Below are 12,959 nucleotides of genomic sequence, written 5' to 3' on the forward strand. Positions count from 1 at the left end.
TCTCCAGCTCCGAAATTTAACACCCGTTGCTATGGATACAAAACAACTGCAACTACCCAAATATGGTCAAAGGAACTGAAACGAAACGGCAATCGCGTGCTGACGTCACGCACAGCACGCATTGCGCTGCCGTGTGTGCGCTCGGATTCCCTTGGCCGTGACAATAGTGGAGCAGAGAGAAGGCTGTGAATAAATAATTAACCTGCTGTTTGCGCTGCTTCCCACTCAATTCAAACACGTCTCCGTCCACGACGCGTCTCCTTTATGTAATCCCGAAGCCAGAAATAGGCGCAATGCCGTCTTTATGGATTGATACTGAGACGAGAACATCATTAATACCACCCTTAAATTTAGGATTTTTCTTCTTCTGACGTTTTAGTGAGTGTTTGGTAGGTCAGATTCATATTTAAACTGGGTTTAAAGCAGTTTTATTACAGATGAAGTTTGCATTGAAGGTGTTCAGCTGTTCTTCGTCCCCCTCCCACCACATTTCTAAGGCATCTCATGGTTTCTTCATCTGCTGAGGAACTTCATGTAAAGTCACCAACTAAGCAAGGCTGTGGTGCCGACTATCTATTCATATAAATGCTCCTAAATCAATAACAACAGCAGCACAGCATTAATTGCAGTTGTGGTATTTTATTTCCAGCATATTTTATCAATATCTAGTTTCTAGTTTTCTTTTGTTTCTGATTTTGTTTGTTTGTTGTTGATTTTTTTGCATCTCTATGTTTTCATAAGTAAAAAAATAAACTATGTCATAAAATACATCTCAATAAAATACATGGCATGATCTTGTTTTTCATGGAAAACAAATGTAAAAGGAAATGTCAGTTCAGGTCTGGAGGCGGGGGGAGGGGGGGCACCTTACAGCAAGATGTTACACTTACATATTAGTATCCTTCTATAATTCACTTGTTACATCACAGCTTTGTCAAAAACAGTGTTACACATATATTAAGCTACTCAGCAGGATCTCGTTTCAGATCACACGCAGAGCTTTTTTTTTTAACAACACAATACAATCTCTCCTTGGATTACAGATGACTTGTATTTGCATGCATTTTACTAGCACAAGGTCTCATCTCAGACAACTGCAGCAACAGCATGGAAGAACTCAACCGTGTTTACAGTCACAGAAAAACACTGCGTCTACACAATCTCTGATTTTCAGGTATATGCACGACATCGAAACTCACACTACAAAAGGTTATTTGAGAGCGACTGGAGCTTGCTGGCTGGTTAGAATACAGTATTGTTGCATAACTTCTTTGCATTCACAAGGCCAGGAGTGTGGGCGAGTTAAGACTATCTTTCATTAACTCGGATGCACCGAGGCTGCCTTTGAGGCACTCGGAACCGTCAGCCAGGGAATCAATCTCGGAGTGATTGAAGGAAAACACTGTGCGGTAATTGCTACAAGTGGGACTGGAAGACATGACTGGGGTGCTCAGAGACTCAAGGTCGCTTGCCACGGACTTGTACAGGGTTTCCCAGTCTGAGAGGCAGAAGGGCCCACTCAGGTCAGTACTCTGTAGTATGTCAGGGACAGATGCGGCCGTCTCGGGCGTCACTTCCATCTGTATGCTGGGCACCAAGTCATCCAAGTCATCTCCTTTCAGTTCCTCCAGAGCCTCCTCTTCTGCGCTGGAACACAAAAGGATGTTGGAGTTTCCCAAGATGGCTGCAGCAGGGATGCAAGGGACACTGCTCATGTCTTGACCAATATGGGCTTCTCCAGCTGTGCTGCTCTCTGGGGTTTTTCCATTCTCTAACATGGAAAGCAGCTGCGGGGAGTCCGGTGGATCCTGCAGCATTGTGTCAACATCATCTTCCTTATCATCCCCCTCATCATCATCACCATTGCCGTCATCATCTGAGGAGAGTTTGCAGGACGGTTGGTGAGAAGCTAAGACATGCTCTAGTCTCTCTTTCTCCTTTAGCAGGTTGGCAATCTCTGTCTCCAGGGTGGACTTTTCTTCTTCTAAAGTATCAGTTTCCTGAGGGAAAGAGGGAGAAAGAGAAAAGAAAAGAGCATGAGCAAAGCACAAAAAAAACCCTAAACAAAACAAAAAAAACCTATGTGGCTCTACCGCTCTGCTTCGCTGTTGTGAACTGAGACATTATTCATCTTTGGAAGTATGCAAAGTATTCTGTGAGAATGAATCCTCTATAATGATTCAACAAAGCATTACTTACAGCTTGAAGGGTCTCTATCAGCTCCCTCCGCCTGTTACGACACTTGGCTGCCGCAATTTTGTTCCTCTCCCTCCTGATCCTCCTCCTTTCCTCCTCCTCTTTGGAAGGCTAAAATCAATCAGAAATAGCCCATTAATTTAAACGCTCATCCCACTAGGTCTTGCCATGTCGGCAGTTGGCTCTTAAACACCGTTTCTTGTGCCAAAGTGCAGAGAGAGAAAATCTCCTATGCAGTGAATGCTGATGTGGTCGGTGAAGATTCTCAGTTCAGGCGTTAAAATGCTGCACCACTGGCACGGTCTAGCCAGTCACGTGAACGCGCATTGCATGCAATTTCCTATCCCGCACATAAACAAGGCTGAGCTCGTTACCCCCGCCAAAGTAACCGCTCTGCACCAATTAAACATGATCAAATCGGCTTATGACTGACTCCCCGCAGCAAAATATTCAGATCAATCCGCTAACACTTTATTTCCCCACGACAGGGAAAGAAAAAAAGCAGTTAATTGCGTCCCGTCCCGCTAAAATATCGCGATATCTCAGTTTTCACATTAAGCTTAATGAGTGGAAACGAGGTGGTTGGGGATGGTGTGGGGATCGGGGCAGAGTGCTCTTTTGCTCGCTGTACTGACTGATTGATTGACTGGTGGTTGATTGACACATCAGCATCACCGCCCACCCCTCTCTTCTCTTTACCTGTTCTTTCGGCCCTTTCCTGTTGCTGGCTCTCGCCTTGTTTGCACCTGGCCGGGAAGACGACTGGGTCGCTGCATGAGTTTTGGGCTTTGCACGGCAGGGCGACGGAGAGGCAGATGTGATAACTGTAGGCTGCACAATCCACTTTAGTTCTGGCGATGTTGAGATTGCAGTCACAGTCGGAACAAAGGAGGCTGCTGCACTGGTCTCAGTATCCTGGAAAAACCCACACCAGACAGACATGCATATGCATGCAGTAAAATACTAATTTAGCGTATCTGACGAATGGGTGACCACGTTATTGGCTGACCTTTAGCAATGTTTAAATGTTACATCAATCATTTGTCCAAGGAATGTCAAAGAAGACAAAAAAAATCTGCTCTCTGTAAACACCTCAGAACCAGCCTCGCATCCTCATCAGTTTTTATGATAGATTTAAAAAAAAAAGGTTGCAACGAAGACTGTGAAGCAGACAGCAGTACAAACAGTTTTATTTAAATAATAATATCATTGCGCTGTTTTTGCTTGTTTGTTTGTTGGGGTATTTTTTAGGGATTTTCTACAGAGATACGCATGTTTTTCTAGTCATTTTTCCAACACGGGATAGTAATCCTGCTAGGGGAAATGCAGTGCATGAAAAGGACTTCATAAAAATGTGAAGAATTTGAGGAATGCAGTTCTATCACCCGCATGCGTCAAACACAAGATTACGCTTTGTGATCAGGTTTTTGTGTGTGTAATGATGAGATCCGGCTCTACCTTGGTGCTGTCCACTGATGATGAAAGCGAATCAGGAGGATGCTGACTGCACCCAGGGGTGTCCCCGCCAGGCGATGCTGTGCTACAGCTGGACGATAAGTCGAACTCAGTGCTGGAGTCTGGATGCATGGTTTCATTAAAAAATAAAAATTCAAAATAAAATTAAATCACCGCATAAGAGACTGAACAGTCAGTCTGTGCTAGACAGAAAACGGATGTCCCGGACGCCTATATTCCATTTGCCAGGTTCATAACTGTGCACATAGTGGAGAGGCCCGCCTTTTATAGTGAGCTGGAATTTTATGAATGAAATCTGTGTGGTGAGACCGAACCATTTCACCGAGGGAGAAGTGACTGGAGAAAGGGGTTAGCAGATGGGGTTTTTTACAGTTCAACAATCAAATCACTGAAGTGCGTAAAAATCAACACTAACCCATTGTTTCATTTCAGCTTATTATCAGAACTCAAATGATTTTTTTTAAAAAGTGTGCACATAGAAAGTGGCACCCCTCCCTCCAAAAGGTGCCCACCGCCATGAATGATCTACGTCACTTCATGTATGCAGCATCTGCATCACAGGCTATATGTTCCCGTCATGCCCTCAGATGTTCTCGACATTTACCCTTTGTTTAATGCTTCTGGGCTTTCACGGTAACACGAGCTCTCAATGCTTTAGAAGGAAAGTGGAGGCAGTGTAATAGGCTTCATTAATAAATGGTTTTAAAATAGCCAGTGTGGTGCTTCCCCGATTCTTTCTCCTCCAAACTGTCCACATTAGAACAATGATTATGCACTAATGTTCCAACTTCTATTTATAGACACAAAATAAAATCCGGCATTAATTTAATTCTTTCACAAAGCTTCCAGCACACTGTCTGATTATTTATAAGCCGTCAAAATTAAGTGTCATTCACGTATCACATTGCCTTTCACCTGTCTCTACATATGAATAGAGCTCCAGCAACAGAACTGTCGCTGAAGCCAAGCAGCCAATCGCCGATGGACCGGTCGAGCCATATATGGTATTTCCGGGAGGAGAGGGGGGAGAGGGGGGGCGTGCTGTGGCACAAGGATAGCGCGCAGACGGACGCTGCCGGGCTGTGTGTGGCCCACTCACTCACTGCCGCAAAAAGAAAGTAAAACAAGCTCTCAGAGACTGACCCTATGTTGTACCTGATATCAGCGTCATCAGCTGCGCCAAGAATGCCCGCACAGGCGTCAGTTTGAGGATGCGAAGGATTTGACCCACCTTTCCATATAAGGGCGGCAATTAGGTGCAGCCGCAGATGTGCAAAACACACTCACGAGGGAATCGGAGAATTCAAGAAGGCCAGTGACTGATATAATTTCTAGACAGGAGCAACGTGACTTACTTTCTCACAGACTGTAATGCAGTTTATCGGCACCAATTAAAGCCCGGGCTTTAATTGATGTTCCCGCATAACCTAATTCTGCTCCCATAACAAGAACTTGCGGGCTGGATTGGGCTATATTTAGGTTTCATGTGACCTCACGAATCCACCCAAGTGAAAGGGATAAGCGCTGGATAGAGTGAGAGGCTCCCCCCCTGTTTGCTCTGTGCTCCCGGGTACTTCCCGGCAGTGGCAACCCCCCCGCCTTGGGCCCTATTTACCGGCACATCACTATTGGTGGTCGGCTTGAGCGGCCTGGGACAAAACGAAGTTCAAAGGTCGAACAATACTCACCTCTCAGCACATCTCTAACAGTTGTCTTCTTCAAAGCAACTTGAGCGTGAATGCGCAAAGACTGTGGAGTTTATTTTTAGATCCACTGGCATCCAAGTTCACGGTCATTTTAGTGAACTGTTCTCCTTTGAGGAGCCAAAGAGCAGCGATAAAAAATAAATAACTTCAGCTATTAGATAACCGGAGAGTTTAAATACTTTCAAAAGCAGCAATATAAAAAAATATTTTTTCTTTTAGAAATTGCATTTCTTTCTTTCTTTCTTTCTTTCTTTCTTTCTTTCTTTCTTTCTTTCTTTCTTTCTTTCTTTCTTTCTTCTTCTTCTTATTATTGTTATTATTATAATTTTATTTCGATTAAATTATCATTCCAACACGAAATAACACTAGCAAAAACCAGGTCACTCAAACAGTGCAGGTCAGCAACCTTCATGCCAACCACTCAAACAGAACTCAAACACCGCTCAAGGTAAACGGCTTGTTTGGTGTCCCGTTCCATTCCGTTGACCCGCAGACACCGAGGAAAGGGGAGGACTGTCAGAGACTTGAAAACACTCAGAGCTCTCACTCCGACGTCGTTTCCGGGAACGGCCCCTGACGTGTTCGTGTGCACGTTCCGTCTCCACAGGCGATGCCGAAAAAGTCGGTTTGGTGTTTCTCTGTTGATGTGGCTCCTCCTCATGATTACACACGATCTTCTTTGCTATGAAAAAATAAAAACTAAATGGACGTCACTGACGCGAAAGGGGCTGGGCGTCGCTATGACAACCAGGAATGTTCAACAAAACACTGGCGCGGGAAAGAAAGCGCAAAATCCTATAGCCTGAATTAGGGTCTTTTGACACAATGACACCTTTGTTTAGTCTTTATGGTTTGTTTAATGGGACGAGAGCACTTATGGCGCTTGTTTTGTGCTTGTTTGGTTAAAGAAGGGAATTCCCGGAAGACTCACGAGAGAGAGAAAAAAAAGAAGAAGAAAAGTATGAATTGTGTTTCATAAAACTCATAAAATGCTTTGCTCGTGTTTTTTTATGTGCATGAATGTATCGCCTTTATTAAGAATAAACCATGAACAAAACCACCAGCAAAATGTTGCTGACTTTGGTAATATTGCACGAAAGTCACGATGCCTGTTCCACAGACCTACTTCTCAAGTCAACACGATAATAAAAAAAAGTGCTGATGTCAGAGAATGAACAGTTATTAAACAGCAAATGCAGTCGCAATGTTGGCTCACCGTTAAGCCTGCATTTCATGAATTCGTTTCATAGCTTCTTACGTAAATCTTGAGGATTCCCTCTGCTAGTGGCTTTGGGGAAGACCTTTACAATTAACTGCCACCCCTCCCCGTCCCCTCCTTTGAGAAATGTAAACTGTCGTCGAGGAAACGTACACACAGAAAACCAGTTATCAGCTCGCTCTGCAGCTAAACACGCCCTGTTCTGGATTGCAGGCGAAAAGTACAAATAGTACCTGAGGGTGGAGAACATGTCACCCATGTCCTGACATGTAACGTTTATGTAGAGATATTTTAGACAATTCTATGAAACAATTCCATTGTAACTTACTGGATATAAACGCATGGGATTAAATAAGAAAAATACATGGATAAAATTAAGTATATAAGTAAATTAAAAGTCGGTTTAACAGACAGACCACAGAATCAAGTGAAAATCAATTACCCACCGTTTTCTCGCTTATTCTTATCTTTATTCAAATTATTCTTTGTACTTTGTGACCTACCTACACATACAAACATGGGCCTCCTGTGATTGTATGAATTGTCTTGCATTAAATGTGTAACAATTGATCAAATTAAACACTTTAAAAATAGTCGATAAGTGAGTCAGTGAGTGAAGTTAGCGAGTACTTAAATAACATGTTATTTATATACCACCTTTCAAGGTGAATATCACAAAGTGCTTAACTACAAGTTTGCACGATAAAATTGAGTTTCTATATTTCAAAAATACAAATAAAAAAGGAGGCGCACGGCTGGGGGAGGGGGTTAAAAAAACAGAAACAGATTTTTATTTTTTAATGTGTTTGTTTGGTACGTTTTGTTCAGCACAGACACATTTACATGTTTAATTGTGTCCCTGCTGTGTAGGACGCACTTTTCCTCACTGTTATCTCAGTTCTTCAAGTTTTCACAACAGCGTCTGTGTTTGTTGTTTTACATAACGTCATGCCGCTGTCCGCCACTCTCAAGGTGTATTTCCCATCAGGCCCCGCCTCCTTCACAGGATGCACCATATATGGATACCTACGTATCGGGGATCCCGCTCCGGAATATTCCATTTCTTGAAGACGAGTTTTAGAAATAAACATTTTAAATAGTCACTTATCACCTGTAAATGACTCATTCGTGACTCGTGCAAACAAAGTGTATTGAATTTAAATGGAGCGCGAGGAAAAGTCGGTGTTATTACGGCGTTGTTAAGTCAGTGTTTTGGTGTTTTTTTCCTTCCTGGTGTCGGGTGAACGGCACACCCCTCTCTACGTCAGCAGGCACACTATAAAAAAGGCCCAGCTCGGAGAGTTGGCAGTCTAACTTTGAGTAGCAGAACAGCGACTAAAGAGAACTGATCGGGAGCAGCGCTTGAAGAGTTTTCTCGCAAACCCACTAAAGGACTATCCTGACCTCAAGTTTACATTCGTCCTTAGTAGAGTTTGTCCGGATCTTCTTATTTGCTTACATTTTTTTCGAAAAAAAGGAACGATGATGTTCAATTTCAACGCGGATTGCGACTCTTCCTCTCGCTGCAGCACCGCTTCCCCGTCCGTGGACACTTTGGGATATTACCCGTCACCAGCGGGATCTTACTCCAGCATGGGATCTCCCCAGTCTCAGGTATGTCCGCTTAAACATTGTTAAATCTTTACAACACGCTATTTCAGCTCAGAAAGAACCTGTTGGAGATTTGAATGTTTACTAAATTAAACTGACAAAGCTTAAATTTGATGTTTTCAAATAATAATAATGTTAATAATGAAAAAGGCTGGCTGGAAATTAAGAAAAGCACCCATTGAGTTTTTAAATATATATATTAAAAAATAACTCTGACCTGCGCACCACACAGTGCAAGGCAAGCTTCATTCATCCACCTGGAAACTCCATAGAGAGAATGTAACGTCATAGCTGACATCATAAGGATATTTTTAAACCATCCAGCTTTTTATAGACCCTCCGTGCTTCATTCATAGACATCTTGCAATGCTGCCACCCCTCCTGATAATGTACCAAATGTCCTGACGATCTCCTTTTTTACTTCATTTCCTCCAGGATTTCACAGACCTGACAGCATCAAGTGCCTCCTTCATCCCCACAGTCACAGCCATTTCCACAAGCCCAGATCTTCAGTGGATGGTCCAGCCTGTGGTCTCCTCAGTGGCCCCTTCCCACGGAGCTCACCCTTACACCTCCAGTCCTAGCCCTGCATACTCAAGAGCAGTCATGAAATCTGCAATGTCCAGGGCTCACAACAAGAGAGGCAAAGTGGAACAGGTAATTATCATTCGTTCATGAAGTGTTATGTATATATATAGACTAAGATTATTAAAGAGCAGGGGTCCTAACTTTTACCTTCTATCATGTGCAGATGACACCTGAGGAAGAGGAGAAGAGAAGGATTCGCAGAGAGAGGAATAAGCAGGCAGCAGCAAAATGCCGCAACAGGAGGCGAGAGCTTACAGACACTCTGCAAGCTGTAAGTATCCCATCAGATTTACCATCACTCATTGAAACATGTTTATTGTCAGAGCTATAGCAGAGCTATCCAACAGCCAAGCTGATGCAACTTCCTCCATTTCTCTCTCTTACAGGAAACTGATATCCTGGAAGACCAGAAATCCAACCTGCAGAATGATATCGCCAACTTGCTGAAGGAGAAGGAGAGGCTTGAGTTCATTCTGGCTGCCCACCAGCCCATTTGCAAAATCCCCTCTGAGCTGGGCACAGACTTCCCCCTGACCTCCCTCTCTCCTACCCACTCCTGCCACTCCATTGCAGTGTCCACCCAGCCACAGATCACCGTCTCTCATACACCCGCTATCGCTTCCAGCCAGTTGACCTTCACCTCAACCTCCAACTCCATATTCTCCAGCGCCAGCGCCACCCTCTCCACAGCCACCGTCTCTAGCAGCACAGTCAAGATGTCAGACCTGGAGTCCTCTGTCCTGGAGGAGTCTCTGGATCTCCTGGCAAAGACGGAGATGGAGACGGCACGGTCTGTGCCAGAGGTCGACCTGTCCAGCTCCCTCTACACGGGTCAGGAGTGGGAGGCTCTTCACACCTCAGCTAATACCAATGACTTCGAGCCCCTGTGCACACCTGTAGTAACCTGCACCCCAGCCTGCACTACCTACACGTCTTCATTTGTATTCACCTTCCCAGAGGCAGAGACCGTCCCCACCTGCGGCGTCGCCCACAGGAGAGGAAGCAGCAGCAATGAGCAGTCCTCCGACTCCCTCAGCTCACCCACCCTGCTGGCCCTCTAAAAGACTGTACAAGAAACAATGATTCTTCCGATCAAAGCACACTTTCTTACGTAGATGTGCCGATCACAGGGCTATGGAACAGACTTATATTAAATTATTTATGATTTTTATCTGCCTTTATCTATACTTGCCTATAACACCAATGTAGCAAGTTTAAAAAACAAAAACAAAAAACCCCCTCCCCGCATGTTTCAACTAATACCATCTAGTCGTTATATGAGTTCGTATATGATTTATATGGTGCTAGATAACATAACTTGTTGTTTATCGATGTATGTTCAGAGCAATAGCTATTATTGATCCAGTTTGTTTTCTGGTTAATGGAATGTGAGAGTTAACATGTGAATTGTTTGTGAAATTTTAAAAAGAAAAAAACAAACAAAAAAGAAACACGTGCATTGTCTTAACCATGGTCTGAGTGGTCTATCCAAAGTTTTCTGTGAAAACATTAGTCCTTTTAATTTATTAAATTTATTTTTTTACACATAGAGGAATAGAGAAAGAGATAGTAAAGAAGAATGTTGTTTGTAAAATATGTAAATAAAAAGATAGTGATATTTCAATTCAATCATCTGTGCTGGCTGGGTGTGTTGCTTTCCTCTCACGATATCCACACACACACACATATATGTATTTACATATTTATTCAGTTCAAGTCAGGTGTATTCATCAGTCACCTCATGGGGCAAGCACTTTGCGACAGCGGGAAGGAAAAACTCTTTTTAACAGGAAGAAACCTCCCGCCGTGTTTAGGGGAAGAGAGGCAAAGGAAAAATAATTTTAGAAAAGATGAAAGAGAAGAGAAAAAGAGGGGAATATTCTCAGGAGTAGTAAATTAAAAGCATTTCCAGTAAAATGCTTTCAAAAATTATTAAAATAATGCTAAAATTAGCTTATATAAGGCATAGCCATCTTTTTTCCCTGTACCTCCACTTGCTCTATTTATTGTTCCGCCTGTTGCCAGGGTTAACTATGTCAGTGGCTCTTACGTCAGTGCGTTCTTTCCATTTTTTTAATCGTAAGCCGTGCGCGATGACGTTTGGACTTCCGTGCCCAAATATAGGGCTCTGCGAGGAGTCTGCTGCTCGCTGCCGCCTGCCAACAGAAAGTAACCGGGCAGCTCGGTCAGCGCTTTTCCCCCCCGCTAAAACAGATATACGCTCTCTTCTTTCGGCTTTTTCCCCTCTGCCGGTCTCAGGGAGAGCCGATTTAATCACCGACATCTGTGATAAAAAGATGAAAAAGGCTTGCTGCACACTGCTTTCGTAACCGATGCGACACGTTTCTCACGTCCAACCGTGCGCGCGCGCACACACGCAGACACAGACATACGCACGCGATCTGTAGTTGTGCAAGGGAACTCGCAGGAGGATCTGAAAGTGACGTTTTCAGCCACAATATACGGTGGTTTAATTAATTCTCGTGCATCAGAAGGTCCCCGATTAGCCAAAACATCACCTCCCACAGAACAAAAGACGTGCGAGTTACAGCATAATTCGAGGAAGGAAAAAAAAAGGAAAAAGAGGAGTCCTCAGAAATAATTCATAAAGGCACAGACAGCATTGTCGACCTATTAAATGAACTTCTGCATGAGCGATAAGGGTTTATTTTTATGCTGTGACTGTATGCTAAATGTGGATCTTGTTGAAGCACATCTGTGCCAACATGGATGCTGAAGTGACAGCATGACATCCAAATGCCATTTGTTAGTTAAAAAGGTCACCTGATGTGGAAGATCTAGAAATGAAATTTTCATATAATCTAGTATAATCTCCCCCAATCCTTACCCCCATAATTTGTGTATGCAGTATGAATTAAAACTGAAGGTCTGGGGGTGGGGGCATCTATTGCCTCTTGTTACGCAGGAGACCATGAAGGCAATAAATGCATCACTTATGCAGTAATCATTGATTATTTCAGATAAATCTCGGTGGTGTGTTTTGTGTGTGTGTTTTTTCCATTGGCATCTCTGCAGATGAATTATTCTGCTTTTATTGCTCCTCACTGTGTCATCAGACCTCTCCCAGCCTTCTCATCTTGTCTGCATGTCATTCTCTCACCTCATTTGCTCATTTCCCCTTGTACCACTATTTCATCATGTGCAGAATCATCAAAAGGCAGGTTGCCTAATGGCTTCACACAGGAAATGCGTGGTGTGTCTGTGTAAAAGACATGCTTGGTGGAAGACTACTGTCGCACAATAACCAACCAGCTCTGACGTTGGAGGCCTTCCAGTGTGGTCACACCCTTTTTTTTGTAAAGCCACACAAGATGTCAGCAGTTGTTGCTGCTCTGCTTCCTGGTTTCAGGGCCTGCTTTCAAATGAGGAACAAGTTTAATATCGCTCAAAGCACTGAAGTAGCAAAATATGGTGTTCTTTATGAGATTGGCTTTTATAGGGTTTCTTGCTTTGTCCTTGCAGTGCCGTTGCATAACAGCCTATTTCTCAGTATCTGTTTTCCTTTACTCTTCAGCAGTACCCCCCCCCCCCCCTCTTTTCCTCAATAAAGCTTCCGTGTGCGACCATGCAGCATCTAATAACTCTGTTTATTAATACCCCTTTTGCGGGCTCGGGGAGATGGGGTAGCTGCAGAAATAGCAGGTGCCTATTGCTTCTTTTAACATCAGCATCAACAGCAGTAAAATTAGACCACTGTGACGCCAACCTGCGTCGGTGCTGCAACCCAGGGGAGGAACCAGGCAGCATACGCCTGGTAGAAAGAGAGGAGGAGGAGGAGAAGGAGGAGGAAGGGAGACAATGATGAGGATGAGAGGATTGCAGGGAGGGAGACAGACAGAGATCCCTGCCTTGGTGTAATTGTGAGCACAGTGATGATGAAACAGCTGAGTTCGCCTACGTGCCACACTGACAACAGCTCAGCTTGGCTTGGCTTTGTATTCACAGAAAGCCATCCCCCTGATAGCTTTCTGCTGCTGAGAAGGGATGTGAAAGCTTTTAACAAACTACAAAACATCAGTCTGCCAGTCATGGCTAAGTAACAGAGCAAGAGCTGACTCAGAATAACACTTATAGTAATCAATGTTAAGCACACCCAGTTTTATCCAATTTTGCCCTGAAACAACTCTTTGTCTGAGTTATTG

At 43.7% G+C, this 12,959-nt stretch overlaps 2 protein-coding genes across 2 annotated transcripts; one reads left to right on the forward strand and one right to left on the reverse strand.

Annotated features, from left to right (window-relative positions):
- Positions 1–461: 461 nt before the first annotated feature.
- LOC147312512 (protein c-Fos-like) lies at positions 462–5,217 on the reverse strand. The gene is made up of 4 exons (XM_086263963.1): positions 3,655–5,217; positions 2,896–3,111; positions 2,200–2,307; positions 462–2,000 (listed from the first exon to the last, which is right to left on the reverse strand). Exons 1-4 carry the CDS (start codon positions 3,781–3,783, stop codon positions 1,278–1,280), a joined length of 1,176 nt encoding a protein of 391 aa, XP_086120089.1. The 5' UTR covers positions 3,784–5,217; the 3' UTR covers positions 462–1,277.
- A 2,681-nt stretch (positions 5,218–7,898) lies between these two features.
- Positions 7,899–10,425, forward strand: fosab (Fos proto-oncogene, AP-1 transcription factor subunit b). The gene is made up of 4 exons (XM_086263964.1): positions 7,899–8,211; positions 8,644–8,865; positions 8,960–9,067; positions 9,183–10,425. The coding sequence occupies exons 1-4, from the start codon at positions 8,080–8,082 to the stop codon at positions 9,855–9,857; spliced, it is 1,137 nt and encodes a 378-aa protein (XP_086120090.1). The 5' UTR covers positions 7,899–8,079; the 3' UTR covers positions 9,858–10,425.
- Positions 10,426–12,959: the final 2,534 nt, after the last annotated feature.

Source organism: Aulonocara sp. 'chitande type north' Nkhata Bay, linkage group LG15, assembly GCF_057382095.1.
Source record: "Aulonocara sp. 'chitande type north' Nkhata Bay isolate Kocher_YH1m ecotype deep benthic linkage group LG15, A_spYH_male_GT1.1, whole genome shotgun sequence".
NCBI classification, from domain to species: domain Eukaryota; kingdom Metazoa; phylum Chordata; class Actinopteri; order Cichliformes; family Cichlidae; genus Aulonocara; species Aulonocara sp. 'chitande type north' Nkhata Bay.